At 47.8% G+C, this 24,009-nt stretch overlaps 1 protein-coding gene across 2 annotated transcripts; it reads left to right on the top strand.

Moving 5' to 3' along the window:
• Positions 1–105: 105 nt before the first annotated feature.
• CCDC159 (coiled-coil domain containing 159) lies at positions 106–23,117 on the top strand. Of its 2 annotated transcripts, none has more exons than XM_063119367.1 (12): positions 106–195; positions 6,566–6,658; positions 10,409–10,442; positions 13,187–13,263; positions 13,364–13,445; positions 14,989–15,160; positions 16,469–16,536; positions 19,012–19,088; positions 20,260–20,348; positions 20,687–20,766; positions 22,171–22,280; positions 23,057–23,117. In XM_063119367.1, exons 1-11 carry the CDS (start codon positions 160–162, stop codon positions 22,269–22,271), a joined length of 909 nt encoding a protein of 302 aa, XP_062975437.1. In that variant the 5' UTR covers positions 106–159; the 3' UTR covers positions 22,272–22,280; positions 23,057–23,117. The 2 variants fall into 2 exon arrangements, with proteins under 2 accessions (XP_062975437.1, XP_062975438.1); XM_063119368.1 differs by having other exon boundaries at positions 16,469–16,506.
• Positions 23,118–24,009: the final 892 nt, after the last annotated feature.

Consider the following 24,009-nt stretch of genomic DNA (forward strand, 5'->3'; position numbering starts at 1 on the left):
CGGCGTCATGAAGGGAGGCGGGCCCACGCGGGGCCCACGCCCCTTTGTTGCACGTAGACGGGCTGGGGGACGACGACGACCAGCCTCTACCTTCCTTCTGAGCCGGGTCGGGGCAGTGCCGTGGCGCCAGAGCCCCGTGGGTGAACGGGGCGCTGGAGGATGGATGCGCTGGAGGGACAGATGTTGGTCAAAAAGGTAAAGGTAAAGGGGGGGGGAAGAAATCCTTCCCTCTCCCCCTCCGGGCAGCACCTGAAAAGGGGCGCACGAACGGAGCCATGCAGGAGTCAGAGCGCTTCCCACCCCAGCCAGCCAGCCCAGAGGTTTAGGGTAAAATCCAATATAAGTTCTACTTAGAGTATAGGCGCGGATGGAGAGGCTAGCTCTGGTGCCGATAAAAATGATTAAAGTCCGTGTCTGGAATGCTCGACGTTTCGGATTAGAAATTATCCTTCTTCAGGAGCTACAATCAATTAGATTGACACAGTTTTAAAACTTATTTACAAAACCAAACTCACATGGGATACAACACCTATGGTATTCTTAGCATATTGCCTAAACAATCAAATGTAGAGGAGAGATAGATAGATAGATATAATGTAATTTGATTCATAGTTTTATAAGAACTTTTTTAAAAATTTAAAACATTCTCACAAAGTGCAGCAAATGATTTTTACTAAAGCATTAAACATGAACCACAGTCATTAACACAAAAAAAATCTTGCAAAGCCTGCATTGTAAAACCTTTGAATTTCAAAACTTTTAACAGTTTTAACTGTCCTGGGCTGGCAATAGTAATTTGCATAACACATATTGTACGATTCTTAAACACTGACCTGACGCTGAAAACCTTATTCTTATATTTTAAATATTTTCTGGAGCCTTTTTCCTTTCTGAGCATTCTGAGGCAATAAACTGCTATTGAAATGTTAAGAATGCCAAAGGTGTTGTATCCCATATGAGTTTGGTTTTGTAAATAAGTCTTAAAACTGTGTTACTCTGATTGATTGTAGCTCCTGAAGAAGGATTATTTCTAATCTGAAACATCGAGCATTCTAGACACAGACAAGAATTATTAAAGATTTAAATTATTTTTATCGGCACCAGAGCTAGCCTCTCAATCCGTGCCTGCACAGTGGTGCCTTATAGAATCATAGAATAGCAGAGTTGGAAGGGGCCTACAAGGCCATCGAGTCCAACCCCCTGCTCAATGCAGGAATTCACCCTACAGCATCCCTGACAGATGGTTGTTCAGCTGCATCTTGAAGGCCTCTAGTGTGGGAGAGCCCACAACCTCCCTAGGTAGCTGATTCCACCGTCGCACTGCTCTAACAGTCAGGAAGTTTTTCCTGATGTCCAGCCGGAATCTGGCTTCCTTTAACTTGAGCCCGTTATTCTGTGTCCTGCACTCTGGGAGGATCGAGAAGAGATCCTGGCCCTCCTCTGTGTGACAACCTTTTAAGTATTTGAAGAGTGCTATCATGTGTCCCCTCAATCTTCTCTTCTCCAGGCTAAACATGGCCAGTTCTTTCAGTCTCTCTTCATAGGGCTTTGTTTCCAGACCCCTGATCATCCTGGTTGCCCTGCCAACTACACTACTTAGAGTATACCCATTGGAATGAATGGGACTTAAGTCACGACTAACTTAAGGCCTGTTAATTTCCATGGCCCCGCTCTAAGGAGGACTTGTGCTGGATTTTACCCTTAGCACTACAACCACCCAAACGGCTCCTAATAACCATGGAAGTTGCTGGTGCGACCAGAACTCTTCCCTGTTCCTGCCTCTTTCTCTGGCTGGTTTTAGAAGCCAGCCTGAGAGATGCCCCAACTCCAGTCCTCTTCCAAATGCCAGTGTTGGATTAGTGTCTGATTTCTCATGGATAGATTCCTACGCACACCAGTGGGCTGCATACAGGGGGATTCTTGGGCAAAGGAGACCACCAGTTTAGGAGGCTTGACAGGTAGCAGAAGTTTTGAAGGGGGACACCTGCATTTTAACAAAGAAAAGCTTGAGAAATTCTGAAATAGAGGACAGTCTGGTCCAGTGGCAAGCATCTCAGTCTCTTAGACTATTCATTGAGTGGGGCAGCCTCACCTGGACTCACCTCTGCTGTGGATCCATTCAGTTGCTAAGAATGGCAAAGTCCTTTGTTCTGAGTGGAGCTACACCCATCTTAGAGCAGAGGTGGGTAACTGGTGGCCCTCCAAATGTTTTGGCCTGCAACTCCCATCAGCCATAGCCAGCATGGCCAATGGTAAGGGCTGATTGGGTGTTCTAGGTCAAAACTTCTGGAGAGCTATGAGTTCCTGTCAAAGAGTGCCATCAGACAGTGGTGTGGTGTGGGGGGTTAATCGTGGTTCCCTATGGTTGCTTCTCTGTCCCCGCTCCTGTCCCACGATACTTCCTCTTTCCACCCAGAGAAGAAAGAGGAAGTAACCAAAGGGCTGTTCAGGAGCTGTTTTTACCACACTGCTTTCCCGGCACACAGCAGGAAATGGCGGCACATTCCATTTGTTTGTTTGTTTGTTTTTAAAGTCGATTTGAAAGGGGTCCTTTTTGTAACAGAAAACAGGCAAGAAGGGTAGGAGGCGTGTGGGAAGTGGACATCGCTGTCTAAAGGATGTGTGAACATCCGTAAGTGGGTGGTAGCAAGTGTGTGATAAAACACTCATCTGATGATGCTCTTAGAATGTTAATCCTGGGCCCCTGAGACCCTGATGCAAATCCCCCTGCAACCACTCATTGGCGCCGGGTAGCCTTGGACCAGGCCTGCTCTCTGCCTTACCCTGCCCTTTGGCTTATTCTGAGCATAGACAGAATGATAAGCACTCCACTGGCTTGGAGGCGGAAGGATACTCTACACATGTGACAAATACTACAACTCCCAGCATCCCCAACCAACTTGTGCAGTGATATGATTGAGGAAAGCTCTTCTATATATTGCTATTGCTGCCTGTTTATAACTAGGTCCACACACCAGTGAGGGTTAAAGCCACTGGGAGGGGCCTATCTCTGCAGGCCTGAGCGCCCCCACCCCCAGGGATATTCCCTTCTCAGAATATCCCTTAAATAATGGCTTTCCCCATTATTTAAAGCAAGTTTCTCTAACCGTTTTACTTTTGGAGTAGATCTAGATTATTACTCACCAAGAAGCAAACCTTCTCCCACTTTCCAGGGTTCTGATGAAGGAGTGTAAAAGCACTAGGATAATTGTGAGGGACGAGGGGACTTCCTGATTGTTAGAGCAGTAGGACAATGGAACCAGTTACCTAAGGGGGTTGTGGGCTCTCCCACACTAGAGGCCTTCAAGATGCAGCTGAACAGCCACCTGTCAGGGATGCTTTAAGTTGGATTCCTGCATTGAGCATGGGGGTTGGACTCGATGGCCTTATAGGCCCCTTCCAACTCGACTATTGCATGATTCTATGAGACCGTTTAAAATTTTAATCCATGTCAAACTTTATTTTACTAATGCTGAGTGCAATTCAATAACTTTAGAGATATCTGGCTTCCTGTAGTTAGGCTCCATTTATTCTGCATTGATTCCCCCCTTCAATACCTGTACACACACACCCCGCCCCATTTCTGGCTAAGGACTTGCCCACAGTCATGGCCAAGAGTAATTTTTGGAATGGTGAATCAGTGTGACTTGTAGGAAACTATTGCCTTACACCACCATCTAGTGGCATATCTTTGTACCTCGAGACCAGATGCTTGAAACCAAGGAGCCAAGACCCTTTGCAGGGGAGGTTCAACCTCTGCAATTTCCATTCACTAACTACAGCTGTGGTCTAAACAGTATAGAAATCATCAGAGTGACTCGCTTGCATCAGCTGTGCCTATTTCCTCTGTTGGTGCCTTTTCTGCCCCTCATTTCCTCTTGGGGCAGGCCTTGCCCTGAAGGTTTATGGTGCACATCGAGCAGGAAGTCTAGTGTGAGAAGCAGAGAGTAGGGGGGGATCTGGTAGGAGAATGTCATGTATCAGCATTGAGGGATGTTAAGGGAAAGCTACATGGGTTTTCACTCCAGATGAAGGGCGTCCTCTACTCGGAAATTCTACTGGGCGAGCCCACTGAAATAAAAAGGGAGGCTGCTCTTGAATAGTTTCCATTAGGACAGGGGTGGGGAACATGTGGCCCTCCAGATGTTGTATTCCAACTCCCATCAGCCCTAGCCAGCAATGACCGGGTATGTTAGGAGTTGTAATCCAACAACATTTGTGGGGGGGGGGGTCAGGTTCCACACTCCTGCTTTAGGACTTGAGGTTGCTGGATCAGACACAGATGGGTCCATCTAATGCCGTATCCTTTTCCCGATAGCGGTCAGCCACATACTTCTGTGCTACCCATAAGCAGGACATGAAGACCATCATTCTCCTCCACTGTTTGCCCCCCAGTCCTGGCCCATACTCCAGAGCCCACACTGTCCACTCTAATGGGCTGTGGCTCTCCGAGAGCTGAGCCCAGAGATCTTTCCCAGTCCTGCACTCTGAGATTCTTTGCCTGCCTGCCTGCCTTCTTGCCTTCCAGAACAAATAGCTATGACAAGTAGCTATGGTTTTAAAGAAACAAAACACGCTGTACAATACTGAACAATGAATAAATTGTATGACTTAAAATCAATAAAAAATAAGCACAACCAGAGAACAGTGGCATAAGAAACTCTCCTATAAATAAAAGTGCCCCAGAAAGCTTGGCCAAACTCTGATCAAAGAAATATAACTAGACACAACCAGATAAGGAAACCATTTGATTATTTATTTATTTATTGCATTTCTATACCGCCCAATAGCTGAAGCTCTCTGGACGGTTTACAAATTTAAGACAATTCAAAACAAAACAACAGTAGAAAACCATAATATAAAATACAATAGAAAAGCACAACCAAGATAAAAACAGCAGCAATGCAAAAATACAAATTTAAAATACAAATTTAAAACAGCAAAGTTAAAATTAATTTATAGACGGTTAAAATACTGGGAGAATAAAAAGGTCTTCACCTGGCATCTAAAAGCATATAATGTAGGTGCCAAGCGAACCTCCTTGGGGAGCTCATTCCACAGCTGGGGTGCCACAGCAGAGAAGGCCTTCCTCCTGGTAGCCACCTGCCTCACTTCCTTTAGCCTCATATGAGAGAGGAGGGCAACCAGGATGATCAGGGGTCTGGAAACAAAGCCCTATGAAGAGAGACTGAAAGAACTGGCCATGTTTAACATGGAGAAGAGGAGATTGAGGGGAGACATGATAGCACTCTTCAAATACTTGAAAGGTTGTCACACAGAGGAGGGCCAGGATCTCTTCTCAATCCTCCCAGAGTGCAGGACACGGAATAACGGGCTCAAGTTACAGGAAGCCAGATTCTGGCTGGACATCAGGAAAAACCCTGACTGTTAGAGCAGTACAACAATGGAACCAGTTCCCTAGGGAGGTTGTGGCCTCTCCCACACTAGAGGCCTTCAAGAGGCAGCTGGACAACCATCTGTCAGGGATGCTTTAGGGTGAATTCCTGCATTGAGCAGGGGGTTAGAATCAATGGCACTTCCAACTCTACTATTCTATGATTCTATGAGTCTGCAATTTGTTTTGGTGCAACTTCATATATGCTGAAATCTTATAATGGATTGTCAGTACTGAAAACTTTGCTGTGACCAGGCATCAACTGTTGATAAATGTTTAGAGGTCTTCTTGGGTTTTTTTGTGTCTTTTACTCCTATTCCTACCAATGAGGCTTGTGTAGGAAAATTTCCTGGTGGACTCATAAAGCTGGAATGGATCAAAAGGCCATCTAACGATGCAGCTAGCTGCTGTGAGGCTGCAGGTCCACTCACCCACCCATCCTCTCCCACATCATCCTGTGAAACTAAAGCCACTCTATGGTTTTAGTTGTTGCACTCATGTCCTGCTGCTTGTTGGTTCTCTGTGGGCAGTTAGTTGGCCATTATGTGAACAGAATGCGGGACACTTGGTCTGATCCAACATGGCTCTTATGTTCTTATGCTGCAGTCATGGAGCATATATCTGTAGTTGTAAGTCGGCGGTGAGGCGCATGTGACCTTCCAGATGTTGTTGGACTCCAACTCCCATCAGTCCCAGTCAATGGTCAGAGAATATAGGAGTTGGAGTCCAACAACATCTGGAAGGCCGTGGGTTTGAAGCTAGCAAGTGAGCCAAGCTATAGGCAATCTAGTCAACTATGTGCCGCAAGGAGACTTGGAGAACATACAGCTCATCCCTCACCATCGGCTATGGTTGCTAGGCCTGATGGAAGTTGTAGGCTGAAGCATCTGGAAGGCTACAATTTGCCCACCCCTGAAATAGCTGAAGGTGGATCTAACTTATGAGAACAACGTATCTCCAGGGCCTCTAGGCAAGATTCCTTGCTGATGATTGGTCAACTCCTCAACAGGAGCACATTCCATGTATTCCCAAAGGATATGAAGGTGTTGGAGGGGCTGATGTTCTGGTTCCAACCTCCAGTCCCCAGGTTGTTTGTCTGGCTCTCTCTGCTTGGGTTCCACTGCCAAATGAAATTACCGAATTGGTGCCACCTCTGTTTCTGTCTCCCAGGGGTCAACTATGATGACAGTTGCCCAGGATGAGAAGAGTCGAGACATCTCGCCTACCTGGTGCCTGGCTCGGGCAGGCAGCACGACACCAGCAGTAAGTGTCACAAGAGGGCTGTAGCAGAACAGTGTTTGCATTCTGTGAAAGCAAGGATGGGAGAGCGTGGCCCTCCAGATGCTCTTGGACTGCAACATTCCTCACCCTTCACCGGGGCTGATGGGAGTTGCAGCCCAACAACACCTGAAGGGAGACACGTTCCCCACCCCTGCACTAAAGGAAGGTTGGGAGTAGAAATCCTGGATGCTCGGAACCTGGCTGCTTAAATACCCTGGCTGTCATGGGCAGTTCTGGTTGGATGAGGGCTAATAAACTGAAGCTGAAGCCTAATAAGAGAGAGATCCCTCTGGGTGGGCAGTTCCCACATCTGGGAATTAGGGTGTTTTCTGGACAGGGTTGTGTTCCCTCTGAAGGAGCAAGTATGTAGTTTGAGGGTCCTCCTGGATCCATCCTTGTCATTGGAGGCCCAGGTGTCTTAGATGACCCATAGCGCACATTTCCAACTTGTTGGTGTGCCAACTAGATCCGTTCCTCGATAGGGATATCTTAGCTACAGTGATCCATGCACTGGTAATCTCATACTTAGACTACATTAATGTGCTCTATGTGGGGCTCCCCTTGCCCCTGCTTCAGAAGCTGCAGCTAGTGCAGAACGCAGCAGCTAAGGTTGCTCAGTGGAGCACCTAAGTACACACGTATTACACCTGCATTAAACTAGCCAACCACCTTCCCCTATAGGCACCGAATCGACCTCTGATAACTTCTGAGGAAACCTTACTGGTCGTTCCATGACCAACAGAGGCCGGGTTCAGACAACACGCTAAACCATGCTGCTTAACTACAAAACGGTACTGGTCCATGGCCTGTTAGGAAGCGGACCGCGCAGGTGAACTACTTTCACCCACCCACCCCACCCCAGCGTACCTGGGCATGGGGCGCCATCTCGCCTACCCAACCGAAGCGAAGCCAGGATGCTGGGGTGGGGTGGGCGGCTTCGGAACGGTGCACCCAGCCGGAAGCCGCTCTGGGAGAGCGACCTCCGGGCACGCCGTTCCAAAGCCGCCCGCCCACCCCAGCGTCTTGGCTTCACTTCAGCTGGGCGCCCACGCAGCCGAAGCGAAGCCAGGATGCTGGAGTGGGGTGAGTGGGCACGGCTTCCCCAAACCATCCCCTCAAACCCCACCCCCCTCTGGTCTGTGGAAAAATTGTCTTCCACAAAACCGGTCCCTGGTGCCAAAAAGGTTGGGGGCCGCTGGTTTAGCGTGTTGTCTGAACCAGGCCAGCGTGTTGTCAAGTTACAGTATTGGCACCCACCTTTCTACGCACGGCCCGAGAGGCGGAAACTATGTAGAACTTTAGACATTTCTTGAAGACACATTTCCCTCCTCAAGCATTTGACTTCCACTTGCTCTGCTCTGTTTTGCTGTTTGGGTGATGTTTGTCCATGTAGTTATTATTGCTGTGCTGAAGCCCCACCTGGCCTTTTGCAGCTTCTTTGTTCTCCTACGAGACAGTCAATTTTCTGTCTCTTTCACAGGGATGCTGAGAATGTTGAACATCTCTCAGTGCTTCACTTACTGTAAGGAGGTGGCCCAGAGGTGGTTGGTGGTGTGTGTATTCTTTGTTTCACTGTTCTCCCCCACTCCCGGGTCTGTTCTTGCAGCCTCCTTGGCTGCTTGAGCTTTCAGAGAAGCTCCCTAAAAGACTTACCCAGGACTTCCTCCCTTGGGGCTTTCCACCTGCTGAGGGGCTGAAACCTGAGCCAAGGGAGGAAGTTCTGGGGCTTCTCAGAAAGTTCAAGCAGCCAAGGAGGCTGCAAGGACAGAACCGGATAAAAATAGTGAAATGAACGAGTGCGCTCACCACCACCACCACCACCACCACCCTCAGCCACCTCCTTACAGTAAGGGAAGCCCGGAAGCCCCGCACACAGAGATGGGTCTCCGAAACTCTCAGTCCTTCCCACCATTTTCGGGTGCAATTTCTTTTGCCCTTCCCCCTACTGAATATTTGAAAATAAACAGTACAGTGCTAGTATTTATTAACTTGCATTGTTTCTACATTTTTTTTATGTTGTATTTTTATATATAAGATACTCAGCGATCTTAAGATATCAAGCAGTATACCGGTAGTTTTAATTCATAATTGCAGTTCCTGCGAAGACCACAGGTGACAGGGAACGATGGCCCAGCCTCTTGAGTGTCCAGGTGGCCTTTTGTTCCCAAAGCTGAGATGACGTGAATTTGTTCCTTCTCTTGCCTTACCCTCCTGTAATGGAATGGGATCGGGAACTGACATCCCCACACACCCATTTAGGGAGTGTGCGAGGGGATAGCATCTTTAACAGTTGTATTCCAAAGGGAATTTCAGCCAGAGTCATTTGTATGCATGCAGCACCTGGTGAAATCCCCTCTTCATCACAACAGTTCAAGCTGCAGGAGCTATACTAGAGTGACCAGATACAAAAGAGGGCAGGGCTCCTGCAGCTTGAACTGTTGCGATGAAGAGGGGATTTCGCCAGGTGCTGCATGCATACAAATGACACCGGCTGAAATTTATTTATTTTATTTTATTTTTCACTCACTCATCCATGCTCAGATCACTGGGGGCTGTAGTCAGTAGCTCTGTCTGCATTTTGAGGTGGAACCCTCCCCTCCCTAATCATGCATTGTCTCTGGGTGTGTATGTGAGGGAGGGTCTGCAGGAGGGTTCAAATGAATCTTACACCCAATGTATGGAAGGGGCAGCAGGGCTGTGCCCGTTGGTCCTGGCCGTGCTGACTATGTACCTCCCAGGCCTGTCGCCTGACATCCCGTATTCCGAGCCGCGTCTCAAAAGGGAGTGCCTAAGCGCATCCCACTGTGTACATGACTAAGTTCTCCACCTAAGGGCTGTTTAGTCAGTATTCCTGTATGTGTATACCAGGGGTCAGCAACATGGTGCCCTGCAGATGTTTTGGACTACAGCTCCCGTCAGCCCCAGCCAGCATGGACAATGCTCAGGGATTGTAGGCTGAAACATTTGGAGTTGGCTACACTGGGTTGCCTACATGGGTGTAATCTATATGTATGAAAGGGGGAGTCGGACAGGGCCCTCCCTGACATCTGTGGGTTTCAGCAGAATGTGGGAGAGGGGAACCTATCTATGCTCAGACACATGCGCATAGACCCTCCACCCACTGGGAACCTTGAAGGCACGGAGTTCCCAATTTGGTGGAGGCCTTATCCATGTAGCAGGCTTTCCTTTCTCATGTTCCGCTGAATGTGTGGATTTCCAGGGTGTGGGGGGCAAGTGGATGTGGGGGGGGCAAGTGTGGGGGGCAAGTGGGCAGCTAACAACCGGACAGCCTTCCAGTTGGGAATCCTTGCGTGATCAGGGGCTCCCGATTGCATGGAGAGCCCCTGTGCATACAGCTGCATGTGCCCCTTTTCCGTTGCACAGATGTCAAGGTCAATGGTTGGGCCCCAGGCCAGTGGACACGATCCTCCTTGCCCCTCCATGAAACAGCTGTACACACAGAGGGGGGTTTGTTTTAACAGCCTTTGTGGCTTCTGGAATTCTCCCAAGTGAGAGAGAGGAGGATGCTTCCTCTCCTTCGCTGGCAGAGCCTCAGAGAAAATCCTCTGCTCACGTGGGATGCCAGGGCCATCTCATGCTGCCCCCACCCCCCGCCGGTCTCCATCCAGTTCAGTGGAGCCGTGGTAGGCTCGTGTCCCCGGACCTTTGTGAAGGAACTAACCCACTGGAGCAAAACCGACGGGAATTCTCTGCTCCTTTTTTGTGCATCAGGGCCAGCTGGAGATAGCGACTGTGAAGCCGCACGGTAAGTGATGTTCTCTTCTTTGTGATGTCAGTTGTCTGGTGATTGGGATAGGTGTGGGGGTCCTCCTTGTGAAGGAAGCAGGAGAAAGAGCAGCTTTGGACCAACACGTCCTGGCTCCGAGCCCCGGCCCTGCTCCAGCTGCTGTGAGAAGCAAGATTCCTGACCTTCAGTCACACTCCCCTCTGCATTTCCTGTCCTTACAAGGGATGGAGGAGTGCTGGGGCCAAGAGGTCCATTTTCAGTCTTTGCTGCGCTCAACGGGACCCTGTCCTTTCCTGATTCTGGTCCACATTGCTCCTTCACGATGCCTGTAGGGTTCTCTCCCTTACCCTTTCCCACCACCCATTGACAATCCCCAGGGTTCAGTCTTGGGTCTTCTTTTGGGGTCAGTATCCTCCCTCTTGGCTCTGTTACTCATTCTCTTGTCTCCTGTGTCGTCGTTTCTATGCTAACGGCCTTCAGTGGTGCTGTTCTTTGGCCTCGTTTTTTAGCTGAACTTTCTTCTGCTCCCTTTTGAAAGACTTCATTTTCTTGCTCCCACTTTTCTATGAGGGCTCCTCTCTGCCCACGCCCTTTCCCACTCTGGGTCTCCTTGTTATCAGTAAGCCCAAGATTTCATCCTCCATGCCCTGTTTCCACCCACCCTCCCCTGCTGCCCTTGGATCCACCATAGGGTGACCACATGAAAAGGAGAATAAGGCTCTTGCATCTTTAACAGTTGTATTCCAAAGGGAATTTCAGCCAGAGTCATTTGTATGCCTGCAGCACCTGGTGAAATTCCCTCTTCATCACAACAGTTCAAGCTGCAGGAGCTATACTAGAGTGACCAGATACAAAAGAGGGCAGGGCTCCTGCAGCTTGAACTGTTGCAATGAAGAGGGAATTTCACCAGGTGCTGCACAAATGACACCGGCTGAAATTTATTTATTTTATTTTATTTTTATTTAAAACATTTATATCCCGCCCTATATCAATAAGATCTCAGGGCGGCGTACAGGTAAAAGCATACTGTATAAAAACAATAAATATACACAGCTAAAAACAAATTAAACCATAAGCCAAGTTAAAACAATATATAATTTAAAAGCAGTAAAACTATTAAAACAGTTAAAACAATGTGCCTAGTGAATTCAGCCATTAAAAGCTTTGTTAAAAAGCCATGTTTTCACTCAGCGCCGGAATAAAATCAGCGTTGGCGCCAGTCGGGCCTCCAAGGGGAGGGCATTCCACAGTCACTTTTCTGTTCAACTGTTAAAGTTACATGAGCCCTGTCCTCCTTTCCATATGGTCACCCTAATCCACCGGAGCTCTTTACTTCCTGACATCTGCCTTTTTCTTTCCATTCCTGCTTGTTACCCCTGCTGATGGAACACACCAGCAGGGGTAACTCTGAGCCAGGTCAGCTGTTTTCCATGTCAGGATTTAACACTGGAACATGTGCAGCAATAATAAACGGTAGTGCTTTTTTTGCAGTCATTATAGCAGTAACGGAATAAAATGTAGAGGATGCAAACCCTAGTGCCTCTAGTTTTCCGAATTAAGCACTGGCCACTGACAATGTACACAAGGGCTTCACTCAGAAGCACTTCCCAGTCTCACCTGAGGGCTGGGCTTTGTCAGGAAGCTGGTATTCTGTGCCTCCTTTTTACATCCTTGGTGCCGTGTGTGCTATAAAAGAGATCCAGAAGTCAAACTTCCGCACAAAGAAAAGCTAAGTTCTCTTATTAAGCAAGTGAAGGATTTTTGCATTATGCAACCAGGATGATCAGGGGTCTGGAAACAAAGCCCTATGAAGAGAGACTGAAAGAACTGGGCATGTTTAGCCTGGAGAAGAGAAGATGGAGGGGAGACATGAGAGCACTCTTCAAATACTTAAGAGGTTGTCACACAGAGGAGGGCCAGGATCTCTTCTCGATCCTCCCAGAGTGCAGGATACGGAATAACGGGCTCAAGTTACAGGAAGCCAGATTCCAGCTGGACATCAGGAAAAACTTCTTGACTGTTAGAGCAGTACAACAATGGAATCAGTTACCTAGGAAGGTTGTGGGCTCTCCCACACTACAGTCATTCAAGAGGCAGCTGGACAACCATCTGTCAGGGATGCTTTAGGGTGGATTCCTGCATTGAGCAGGGGGTTGGACTCGATGGCCTTGTAGGCCCCTTCCAACTCTGCTATTCTATGATTCTAAGTGGACATGCCTGCACTTGTTTTGCATAATTTGTTCTGCTCTGTGAAGTTGGGCAAGGCAGGAGGGGCTACCCAGAGATCACAGAAGCCCCCCTCTGCCCATTTCTCAGACAGTGTGATGTAGACGCATACTTTAGAACCATTCTTGTGAATGTATAAATACCCTTTGATTTATTTTAGTGCTATTAGCCTTGTAATTGACTATATCATACTTTTTGTGGTCCTAGTGTTCCGGCTTGAGATAACCTAACCAACTCCACATGATCCAAAACCCTGTGCAGCCCCTGAAGCCTGAGAGATATGGTTAGGGGGCTGATGGGATGGGGCGGAGAAACCAAAAAACTTAAAAGGAAAAGTAAGGCCCTTCCTGACTCCAGTAGGCCCACATGTAGTGGACGACCCTGCACAGAAAGTCTCCTGGCTGGAAGGCAGTTGACACGGAGCTCTTGGTAACTGGGAATTGCTCCCCTGCCTGGTTCTGGGTGCCACCTCCCCTGCAACAATGCAGCCCCAGATCTGGCTTTGCTTAGGCATAACTGCTGTGTTCCTCATGCAGTGATGATCCCTGAATCCCCGATGGTCCTGAAAGACGATGTGGAGCTCATCAAAGCTCAGCTCCATGCCCAAACCCAGGTATGGATGATTGAGATACCCTGCTTGTGACCCAGCTCTATCAGATGAACAGGCAGCCGGTGTGTGCATTAACCCTGTCCATGCCATGTCTTTCTGCCAGGCTTTTCAGGCATTGAGCCACTCCATTACGTTGTTGGAGCAGGAGAGCCACCAGCAGCAGGGTAGGATCAAGGAGTTGGAAGGTGAGGAGCGGGGTAATAAGAAAACACCAGCCTAGCTGGCACTTGGCTTTAAAATTCATGTTGCTGCTGCTTGTGGTGTTGCAGGGTGAGGTCTGTCCGAGACACACATGCCCCATAGCAGGAGGGAAATCATTTAAACCCATGCAGGGAAAGGGTGGTGCTTTGCTGAGATGTTCACCTTTTGGAATTCTGTGCATTCAGAATTTTACCTAGAGCCTCACATCTTAATAAACCACATTTCTAACCTTCAGGGCAATGAACGCCCACCTGAAGTATGGTACACTTCCTCCCCTCCCCAAACCTTTCTTCAGACACACCATTGAAATGAACTGGAGGGCTGTTTTTACGCTTTTCAGCGTGGCTCCCTGTTTTACTTTGGGCTCCCAAGCCTGTCATGACTGACACTTGAACAGTTGTAGGAAATCAGCCTTACATAATGCCCATCTTAACAAATCACAGAGAATAATTACATTCCAAATTCCTGTGTGCTATTGACTCATACAGCTTAGGGAACACCTCTCCTTTGCATGCAGAAGGTCCCGGGTTCAACTCCCAGCTTCTCCAGGTACGGCGAGGAAAGAATCCTTTTCTGAATTCCCGGAGCATTGTTGCCAGTTAATGTTGACAAAACTGGGCTAGATGGACTTAGGATCTGACTCAGAATAAGGCCGCTTCCTATGTTTCAGATATACCGTATTTCTTCGATTGTAAGACGCCATCGATTGTAAGACGCACACTAATTTCAGTACCACCAACAGAAAAAAAACCCTAAGACTCACCTGCAATTCTAAGACGCACCCCATTTTTAGAGATGTTTATATGGGAAAAAAGTGCGTCGGAATCAAAGAAATAGGGTACATCACATTTTATTTATTTATTTATTTATTTAAGCATTTTTATGCTGCCATTCAGCCAAAAAAGGCTCTCATGGCGGCTTACAAAAGTATTTCTTGACAGTCCTTGCCCACAGGCTTACAATCTAAAAGACATGACACAAATGGAAAGGGGATTGGGAGGGAGGAGGAGGAGGGGAGAAAGGAAAGCAAATTCAGGCACTACAATCTTAGTTTCATCTGTATGCACTGAATAGATATTAACCATGTAAATGAACCACTTCCTTCAAGGTGTATAGATTCTGTTTTTTAAAAACAACAACACCTTTAATCTTTCACCAAGAAAGGCCAAGTTCATTTATTTTTGCATCCATTGTTCAGTTTCTAGTTGTTTTCCTAGTGTAGCCACGACATTGTCAGACTTATTTCCCCAGCCCTGAGGACTGGAAGTCTATTAATTTAAAATTGCAGGCTGAGAATCTTAGCACTCCTGTAGCATGATGGTGCAGCGTGAGTAGCAAGTCCTGCCTTAGACCAAGAGTTAGATTGGATGATTATTTCAGGGTGCACCTGATACTAAATCCCACACTTGCGCAATCAAAGATCTGCAGTATATAGCCAATTGCCTCCTAGAACTGGTGCAGCCTGTTTTGTGCTGCATTTCCACTGGTGGTCTTGGTGAGCAAACCCATCTGTCTCCTTCTGTCCAGACGAGGTCCAGTTTGCCGCCCGCTCGCCCCACGGGGAGATGCTTGATGGTCTAATGCAGAAAAGAATCCAGGAGGTTTGGAAAGCCATGTCCAAAGAGGTGGAAGGACTCCAGGGTTCCATGATCCAGAAGGAAAGCTCCATAGAGAACCTGTCTCAAGAGGTCCTCAAGAGGTGGGGGAAAAGGCAGAGGAAAGGGGTTTTGGGCAGGAGCACAGCCCTTAAGGCACGGGGCCTCCTCCACCCTGAGGGACAAATTTGGTTTCAGAGAAGCTCTTGGGGGCCACATTCCAGCAATGGGTGGGGCCAGAGGCAAAAGGTGTGAAGTCAAAAAATACCAGCATATTTTAGTTTAAAGCTCTTACCACCAGTAACTAAGCCTTCAGAGAGGTATTTCAATCTTGTGGGATTGGGATTTTGATGGCGTGGGGGCAGGAAAATCACCAAATGGGAGAAGAGCACATGGCCCAAATTGGGACCCCAAGTAAGCCACATTTGGCCCATGGGCCTTAAAGCTTCATCCCACGTACCTTCTTCCCTCGGATTATCCCCGTAGCGCTAAGCTTTCGTTGTGGTTGTTGTTGCTACTGGGCGGCAGCGATCCTTTGCGTATCAGGAAGTGAGTTTAAGGGGGGAAATGTAAAAAAAAATCATTAAAAAATCAACAGATGACCCAATCCAATTCAAATTTGGTATGCTTAAAGCTCTCCCTAATATCTATTACTGTGCCAATTTTGGTGTCTTTCTCTTTAAAGCTTACACAGATGTAAACATTTCTTTAAAATCCTGCTCCTGCGTCCCAGCGGCAGCTCAGAAGATACACTCAAAAAGTAGTGGCTAAATACAGCGAGTCTTTTGGCTTTATAGCACAATTAAGGCTGGATGCATGGGAGTACTTCACAATCAAAGCAGATTATAAGTTGGAAAACTTCTGAGACCTTTTTCACACATTTCGCAATGATTGTACCGTATAACGCGGGTGTGATAAAGCTCTAAGACTCAACACCCCTGCCTCAGGGCAGCTGCGTCGTTCCCATGGATCCTGAGTGATAGGCGTTTCCAAGGAACCCAAGTCCATTCCTGACTGAGCTGGGTCTCCCTGGGCCCTATGAGAAATCCCTCTCTGTTGCTCTCGTGGGAAGCTGAAGCAGACCTTGGGTGTTAGGCTGGAAGGCAAGGAGCGTGGCAAAAGATTTTAAGCAGACCAATGCTAGATCTACACGACTGCTTTGTAATGGTTTATAACGACAATATTGACAACTGTAGGGGCCCGGGACGCATCCCATAGACCGTTTTCAAACCACTTTCGAAGTGCTATATCCTGCTTGGTGTAGATCTGGTCCAGGGACCGGAGGGCAGGGACCGCACACCAAAGGGAGTTCCTGCCCTGCCTAAGAGTTGGTGCTACTTGCAGTGGAGAACTTCTAGTGCTGTATTCTAAAGCTCCTCTTTGCTTTCTCCTCCTCCTCTCCCTGCTGGCAGCAAGAAGTTCCTTTGGGAGGAGCTGGAAGCGGTGCAGGGTGAGCTGCGGCGCATCCATCAGAAACTGAGTATGTAGCTATTTCAGTGGTTTTCTTTGGGGTCGTTTGCTGCAGCTCCCCCCTTTCTCCTATTATTATTATTATTATTATTATTATTATTATTATTATTATTATTATTATTTTATTATTATATACCGCCCTATAGCCGAAGCTCTCTGGGCAGTTCACAAAAGCTAAAAGCAGTAAACATTAAAAGTATACAAAATTTAAAAACCATAAAAGCGACAGTATAAAAACAGCAGCATCCATTTAAAACAACAATTCTGGGGTCCATTAAAAAACAAACTTAGCGTTCAATGCCGTTCAGTGCCTGGGAGAAGAGGAAAGTCTTGACCTGGCGCCTGAAAGATAACGATGTTGGCGCCAGGCGAGCCTCATCGGGGAGATCATTCCACAGTCAGGGGGCCACCACTGAAAAGGCCCTCTCCCTTGTTGCCATCCTCCGAGCTTCCCTTGGAGTAGGCACTCGGAGGAGGACCTTAGATGTTGAGCGCAGGTTCATGTTGGGAGAGGCTCTTCTCGATCCTCCCAGAGTGCAGGACACGGAATAATGGGCTCAAGTTAAAGGAAGCCAGATTCCAGCTGGACATCAGGAAAAACTTCCTGACTGTTAGAGCAGTACGACAATGGAATCAGTTACCTAGGGTGGTTGTGGGCTCTCCCACTCTAGAGGCCTTCAAGAGGCAGCTGGACAACCATCTGTCCGTGATGCTTTAGGGTGGATTCCTGCATTGAGGAGGGAGTTGTACTCGATGGCCTTGTAGGCCCCTTCCAACTCTGCTATTCTATGATTCTATGATCAGGTATTGCTGTCTCAAGCCATGTAGGGCTTTATAGGTTAAAACCAGCACCTTGAATTGGGCTCGGAAACGTATAGGCAGCCAATGCAAGCGGACCAGAGCAGGTGTTATATGCTCAGACCTCCCTGCACCAGCTATCAATCTGGCCGCTGCATTTTGCACAAGCTGCATCTTCCAAACCATCTTCAAAGGCTGCCCCATGTAGAGGGCATTGCAGTAATCTAACTAGGAGGTTACCAGAGCATGGACAACTGAAGCCAGGTTATCCCTGTCCAGATAGGGGCGTAGCTGGGCCACCAACTGGAGTTGGTAGAAAGCACTCTGTGCCATCGAAGCCACCTCAGCCTCGAGACAGTGAATTCCCCAGCAATATTATTTTCCTCCAGAAGCCCCACCACCCTCCTCCTCCTGCGCATTCCATGAGGCTGTGGCTCTCCAAACCTTCAGCACCTGAGCTTAATTCACGTTGTTATACCCTCGGGGGAGCAGAGGGAAAAGGTGTTTGCTCCCCAAATCATGGTCCGCCTGCAATCATAGTTGCCGGCACTTAGCCCAACCCTCCCTCTTACCACTGAATATTTTATTTACCTAAAGCTCCCCTGAGCCTTTCCTTTAAAATCTTGTAAGGGGGAGATCCCAAAGCCTCTCACGAGCTGCTGTTACTAATTAGGAAGATTTCCTTTTAATTTAACATGATTGCTTTCTTGTCTCATCCTCAGAGGAGAACCATTATTCTCCCTCCTTCCGTTTGATTTCAGGCCATCGGCAGCTAACCTTCTGAGTGTGTGTTTTAATTAAAGATTCCCCTTACGAGTTCTACGTTTCATTGGTTTTGCTAGGAGAACATCAGGACTCTAGACACTGTGTCATAATCCCCTCTGTTTTCTAAACCAGGCTTCCCCAACCTGGCACCTTCCAGATGTTTTGGACTGCAAACCCCATCATCCTTGCTACAAACCCCATCATCCATGCTGGCTTGCTCTGATGGGAATTTTTGTCCAAAACATCTGGAGGGGCACCATTTTGGGAAAGACTGTTCTACCTCACCAAATTATGTTGGTGATGACATGAATTAGTGTACTGAAATCCTTGCTGGGTGCTGCAGTTTTCTCCTGTTTGCCTACAGTGTGCAAATGTTAAGTCTTCTTGCTGTTTGGTTTGCTAAGGGTGAATGGCCGGAATTTGCATTAGCCCTTGAAGAAAGTGAGACTAGTCCTGGGGCAGGTGTGGGTGGGAGGTAAAGGTTTGGAAATTGGGGAGGGCAAATTGGGCAGCTTTAGTGCCAGGTAACCAATGCCCCTCATCCCCACAGTCTAGTGCTTGACTGAACACCTGGCTGTTCAAAGCCAGCTTCCTGTGTCTATCGCCTTTCGGCTGGCAGGCCACCCTATCCCTCTGTAGCCTCCCCTCACCCAGAGACTAAAGGAGCTCCTTCTGGACACCCCTCCCCCCCTTTTCATCTACTAGGCAGCCAGCAAGAAGCCATTTCTGCATCAGGCCTCAGAAACCTCAAGGCCTCCACTGGAGATAAGCTGTATTCTCAACCTGGGGCGGTGGCAGCTGTTCTCAAGGCCTGGCTGCACGACAAGGAAGAGCTTGCATGCAGGGTGCTGGCCTCAGGCAGAGGGTTGGAATGTAGCAATAGGAAGAATCCTGACCAGGTGTGTTTGGGCTCTTACCCTAGAGGACCAGGAAGTTGACATCACTAGGAACTTGGTCAGCATTAAGAAAATGCAAGAGAATCAAATAAAGTGCACCAAGGTGAGTGTCTCCACTGCTCTTGAATTTATCCTTGGTATGGTGTAGCAGTTCACATCTTGGGCTAGTGAGTGAAGGAGTGGAGTGGAAAGGCTTGCTGAATTCCAGAAAATGAGCCAAGCTTGCCTGTGTAGCAACTATGAGCTACCCCAGGCTCACAGCAGGACAAGCCAGCTGCTCTCCCAACCAGATGACCCCTTCTAGTGTTCAGGCACACTCCTGAACATGTCCCTCTGGACCACTCCTGTAGCAGGATGGTGCAGCGTGAGTAGCAAGTCCTACCTTAGACCGAGAGTTAGATTGGATTATTATTTCAGGGTAATCCTGAGTTTCTAAGGTGTATCTTCTTTTGCTTTCACAGCAAAGAGCAAAAGAAGATCCCCACTGCTGGAATAGACCAAAGGTCCACCTACTTCAGCATCCTGCTTCCCACGCTGGCCAGCCACCTGCTTCCAAGAAACCCATTGGCAGGGCATAGAAACCAATCTCCCTCCCTGGCTGCCCAACGCCCCCACCCTCCCAACCATCCAGGAACCAGTGTTCACAGACATACCGCCTCTGAATGTGATTGTGCGCGGTCCCTGTCCTCTGGTCATTTAGTCATCATGGTTAGCAGATCTCTGCTACTTCGTTAATTTCTCTGATTCTAAGGGCAGAGGGCAGGTAACGTCTCCTGATCACTGGAAGGGGACACTGGATTGGAAGAGTAACTGGTTTATACTGCTTTGAGCCTGGGGTAGATTATAGCTGCTCCAGGCAAGCTTGGCTGGTTTTCTGGAATTCAACAGGTTCCTGCTTTGGCTTTCTGCTCCACTCCATCACTCACCCCATCCAGCCATTTATATCTGTAATGTTTCAGGGATGCTGGAGAGCTATCAAACTACCTAAGATGAATAAGGGTGAAGAAGGATTAAGAACAAAGTTTTGGGGGAAATTCCACCCCCCCAACCCAAAATCCATATCACCATAATACCTTTATTAAGCCAAATCAAAAGCTATCAAATACTGTGCAAGCTTTCCAGTTTTACACAAGTCTTCATCAGGCAAGATGGTAAACAAAACAAGAAAAGCTGGGCTGGGAGTGGGCTGGGTGGGGAATGGCTGATTCTCAAGCCATGGAGCCTGGCTGGCTGCTTCCCAGTTTAATCACTTTTGCCCCTGGCCCTTCTTGTAGTTCCTGACCCAGATGAGGGTCAGAATCCCAAGTGATGCATCAGAAGCTGTGGATAATAAGCCCACGTCTGAAGAACTGAATGACATCTGGTAAGAGCAGCCCCATGGGAGCCCTTGGAATGGGGGTGGGGCGAATACGCCCTGCCCTCTCCTTACCTTGACCCATTTGGTGGTGCTGTGAGCTGCCTTGTGGGAAGGATCTCTTGAACCCTTCTCCTTCCACTTCTGCGAACTTTGGCACGGGAAACCTTGCTCCGTCTTATAGGACGCTGGGACGTGTCACATGGCCTTCCATCTTGGGCTTTCTGTACTATGAGTGGGGAAGGCCAAGTTGGGAAAGGGCAGGGGGTCGTCCCACCCTTTGATCTCCACAGCAGGTGGGCCACAAAGGAAATCAGAAGGTCTTCTCCTCTCTCCCTCCCATGCAGGTCGGCCGTCAACACTCTACGCAATTCCATCACCAGTTGCAACACCTGGAATGACAGGAGGGGATCTTCGAGAATGAAAGGTGCGTGGTGGCAGTGGGCCTGGGAGACCCACCGCTGATTAGGAAGCGTGACAGTATGGGCCACATTGGACTGTGAGAACACGGCCCACCTTTGCGCTTTCCCAATGGGGGCATCACTCTTTTGGGCTCTGTGTAATTTACTCCTTGGACTTGAATGTTCAGCTGGTGTGAATCAACCATGCCACAGTGCAGGGTAGTCATGTGTCCTCTTTAATAGAGGATTGTCTGCCAGAGGATTGTCCTGTATTTGAAGGAATCCTCTACTTGAATGGCTGTCCTGTTCAATTCTGGTTTAAAGATAAAGAACCTCAAAACTGGAACCAGTTAAATAGGGATGTAGTGGGCTCTCCCACATTAGAGGCCTTCAAGAGGCAGGTGGACAACCATCTGTCAGGGATGCTTTAAAGTGGATTTCTGCATTGAACAGGGGGTTGGACTCGATGGCCTTATAGGACCCTTCCAACTCTACTATTCTATGATACTATGAAAATGTTTGTCTATCACAACTCCGCACCTGTACAGCAGATGAACAGGCAGATGAACAGGTCACCTGGGTCATAGTCTTCCACACTGTGGCCAGATGTACCGTATTCATATGTTAATTATAATAAGTATTGCTCAATTTTCAGCATATGTTATTTTTTATGTAGATTGGTGTCCTCTTTTTTGGTGATGCATTTCCTCTTTTTTGAATTCATAAATGGCTAGCCTGTTGGCAGGCCTTGCTTAATGGCATAAATGGCCAGCCAGTTGGCACGCCTCCTCCCATATGTGCCTGCCTGGACCTTAAGATCATCTACAGGGGCCCTTCTCCGTGAGCCCCTGCCAAAGGAAGTGAGGCAGGTGGCTACTAGGAGCGGCGCCTTCTCTGCTGTGGCACCCCGGTTGTGGAATGAGCTCCCCAGAGAGGTCCGCCTGGCGCCTACACTGTACTCTTTTCGTCGCCAACTGAAGACCTTTTTATTCTCTCAGTATTTTAACACTTAATTTTAACTTAAATTTAAATTTTACTGTTCTAACTCTGTATTTTAATCTTATATCAATTTTGCTGCGTGGTTTTATCCTGGTTGTGCTTTTTATACTGTATTTTGTATTTGTGCTTTTAACCTGTTGGTTGTTTTATTATGGTTTTAATTTTTGTGAACCACCCAGAGAACTTCGGCTATAGGGTGGTATAAAAACATAATAAATAAATAAATAAATAAATAAATAAATAAATAAATAAAATGTTTGTGTTGGGAGCACCAGGGTCTGGTGTGGGGATTCATTTCTTAATGTGTGTGTGGAGGGGGGGCCTTTACGAATGAATTTAATTTATTCATATAGAAATGAAGGAAAGAGACCACTGATCACAAATGGCTGAGGCCTTCTGGAGAAATCTCTCTCGGCTTTTCTTCCCCGCAGGCCGGGCAAACCGAAAACATCGGAAGCTGAGCTCGCCTGGCACCATTCTCTCTGACTCAGCCCTGCACCAGCACTACAGCAGCCCTGAGTACAGCTCATAGAATGAAGAGGTGAGCTCTGGAGTCATTTCCCTCCTCCCCCCCTCCCCCCATCCTCCCCAGGTGTTCCGGTCCACTAGAGCAGTGGTTCCCAAAGTGGGCGGTACTTCCCCCTTGGGGGCGGTGGGATTGCATAGGGGGGTGTTAAGAGGCAAAGGGGGGCGCTAAGAGGCAAAGGGGCAGTGCTTGAGGTGGTCTTTTCCGAGAAGCGCCTCTCCAGAAGGTCTTAAAACCCAGGGACATTTTTATGGGAGAAGGTAGTTTGGTCCCAAACCATATATATAGGGGAAGAATCCACACATGTATTAATACCATTTAAGAAGAGTCCTTTTAACGGTGAATTAAAATGTTTCAAAAGCACCAAAACGCTAACGAAGAGACATACCCTGCTTGGTGTGCCCCGCCACGCTGGCTGCAAAACAGAGGCGTTCGCTCTCTTTTCCCTCCCTCCCTTGGCAAGCCTGCAGTGGGTGCTTCAGATTTTGAATAAATATTCAACTAATTGTTACTGTTTTGAATTTTATTGTTATTATCTTCTTTAGTGGGTCGTTGAAAACTGCTATTCTGAATAATGATTTTTATAGTGTAGGGTAGGGGGAACTGGGCATGAGTTTATGGAACCAAGGGGGTGGTAACCTGAAAAAGTTTGGGAACCACTGCATTAGAGTATTCTCCACTGCCCAACAGGAATAGCATCCGAGTTGTGCAAGCCACCAGCCCCCCTCTCCCTCCCCCCACCTGATTTGGTTTCAGACAAACTAATTGCACCTCCTCTCCTCTCTTCTTAGGAACAGAAAGAGATTTGAGACCGTGGAGAGAAACTGGGCTGAACTTTTGCCTGTGCAGATGAAAAAAAAGCAAACTGCTTGGAAGAGGCTTCTTCTGGGCATCATTGAATTAAAATCCTAGGAAACTGCCTTTATTCCAAGTCAGACCCTTCATCTATCCAGCCCAGTAGTGTTGACACTGACTGGCAGCACCAGTTCTCCAGGGTTTGGGGACCCAGGGTTTCTTTCCCAGCCCTACCTGGCGATACTGTGATCAAACTTGGAACCTTGTGGGTGCAAAATGTGTTGCAGGATCACTGAGCTACAGAGTTTTCTGGCTCCCTGATGCAGATCAACTGGGGTAGCGTGGAGACCCAAGACTCTGTCTCTCCACTTTTGGGACCTGGACCCTGCCTCTCTATCCACTAGATGCTATTTCTATTGTTTTAACTGTGATGTGAACTTTAAGCATGAGTGAGCAAATACCAAAGGGAGAACTGAAGCTGCAGCAAGAGAACTTGAAATTCAAGTAATCTCTGTTCCGGGGTATCTCTTCTGCACTATTAACTTAAAATGAGATGAAATCTGCTGACTATTTTTAGCTTTTACACTACTCTGAACACTGGAAAAGCTGATCTGAATTAAGTCGTTTTCCTTCAGCAGATGAGGGCATCCTTGAAAGGGGGTCATCCTCCCACTTGCTCTGGGAGGCAGGGCTATGCAAATTAGCCTCCTGTCTAGTCCTTCCTGCCTCTTCCAATTCCAGTCAATAGGGCTTCATGGGACCTCCAACACCAATGATTTTTTAGAGCAAAAGCACATTTCCTAGATTGTTGGGAAGGGAAGTCAGCACTGTGCTCCAGCCCTGTTCACAACCCTGGGGTAGATTGGCACGATTGGGGAGGATAAGGTGCCTTGATGAGAATTCTTTGTGTATCATGAGAAATTAGAAGACCATTTCGATTTGGAAAAGG

The sequence above is a fragment of the Elgaria multicarinata genome, chromosome 3, assembly GCF_023053635.1.
Source record: "Elgaria multicarinata webbii isolate HBS135686 ecotype San Diego chromosome 3, rElgMul1.1.pri, whole genome shotgun sequence".
NCBI lineage: Eukaryota > Metazoa > Chordata > Lepidosauria > Squamata > Anguidae > Elgaria > Elgaria multicarinata.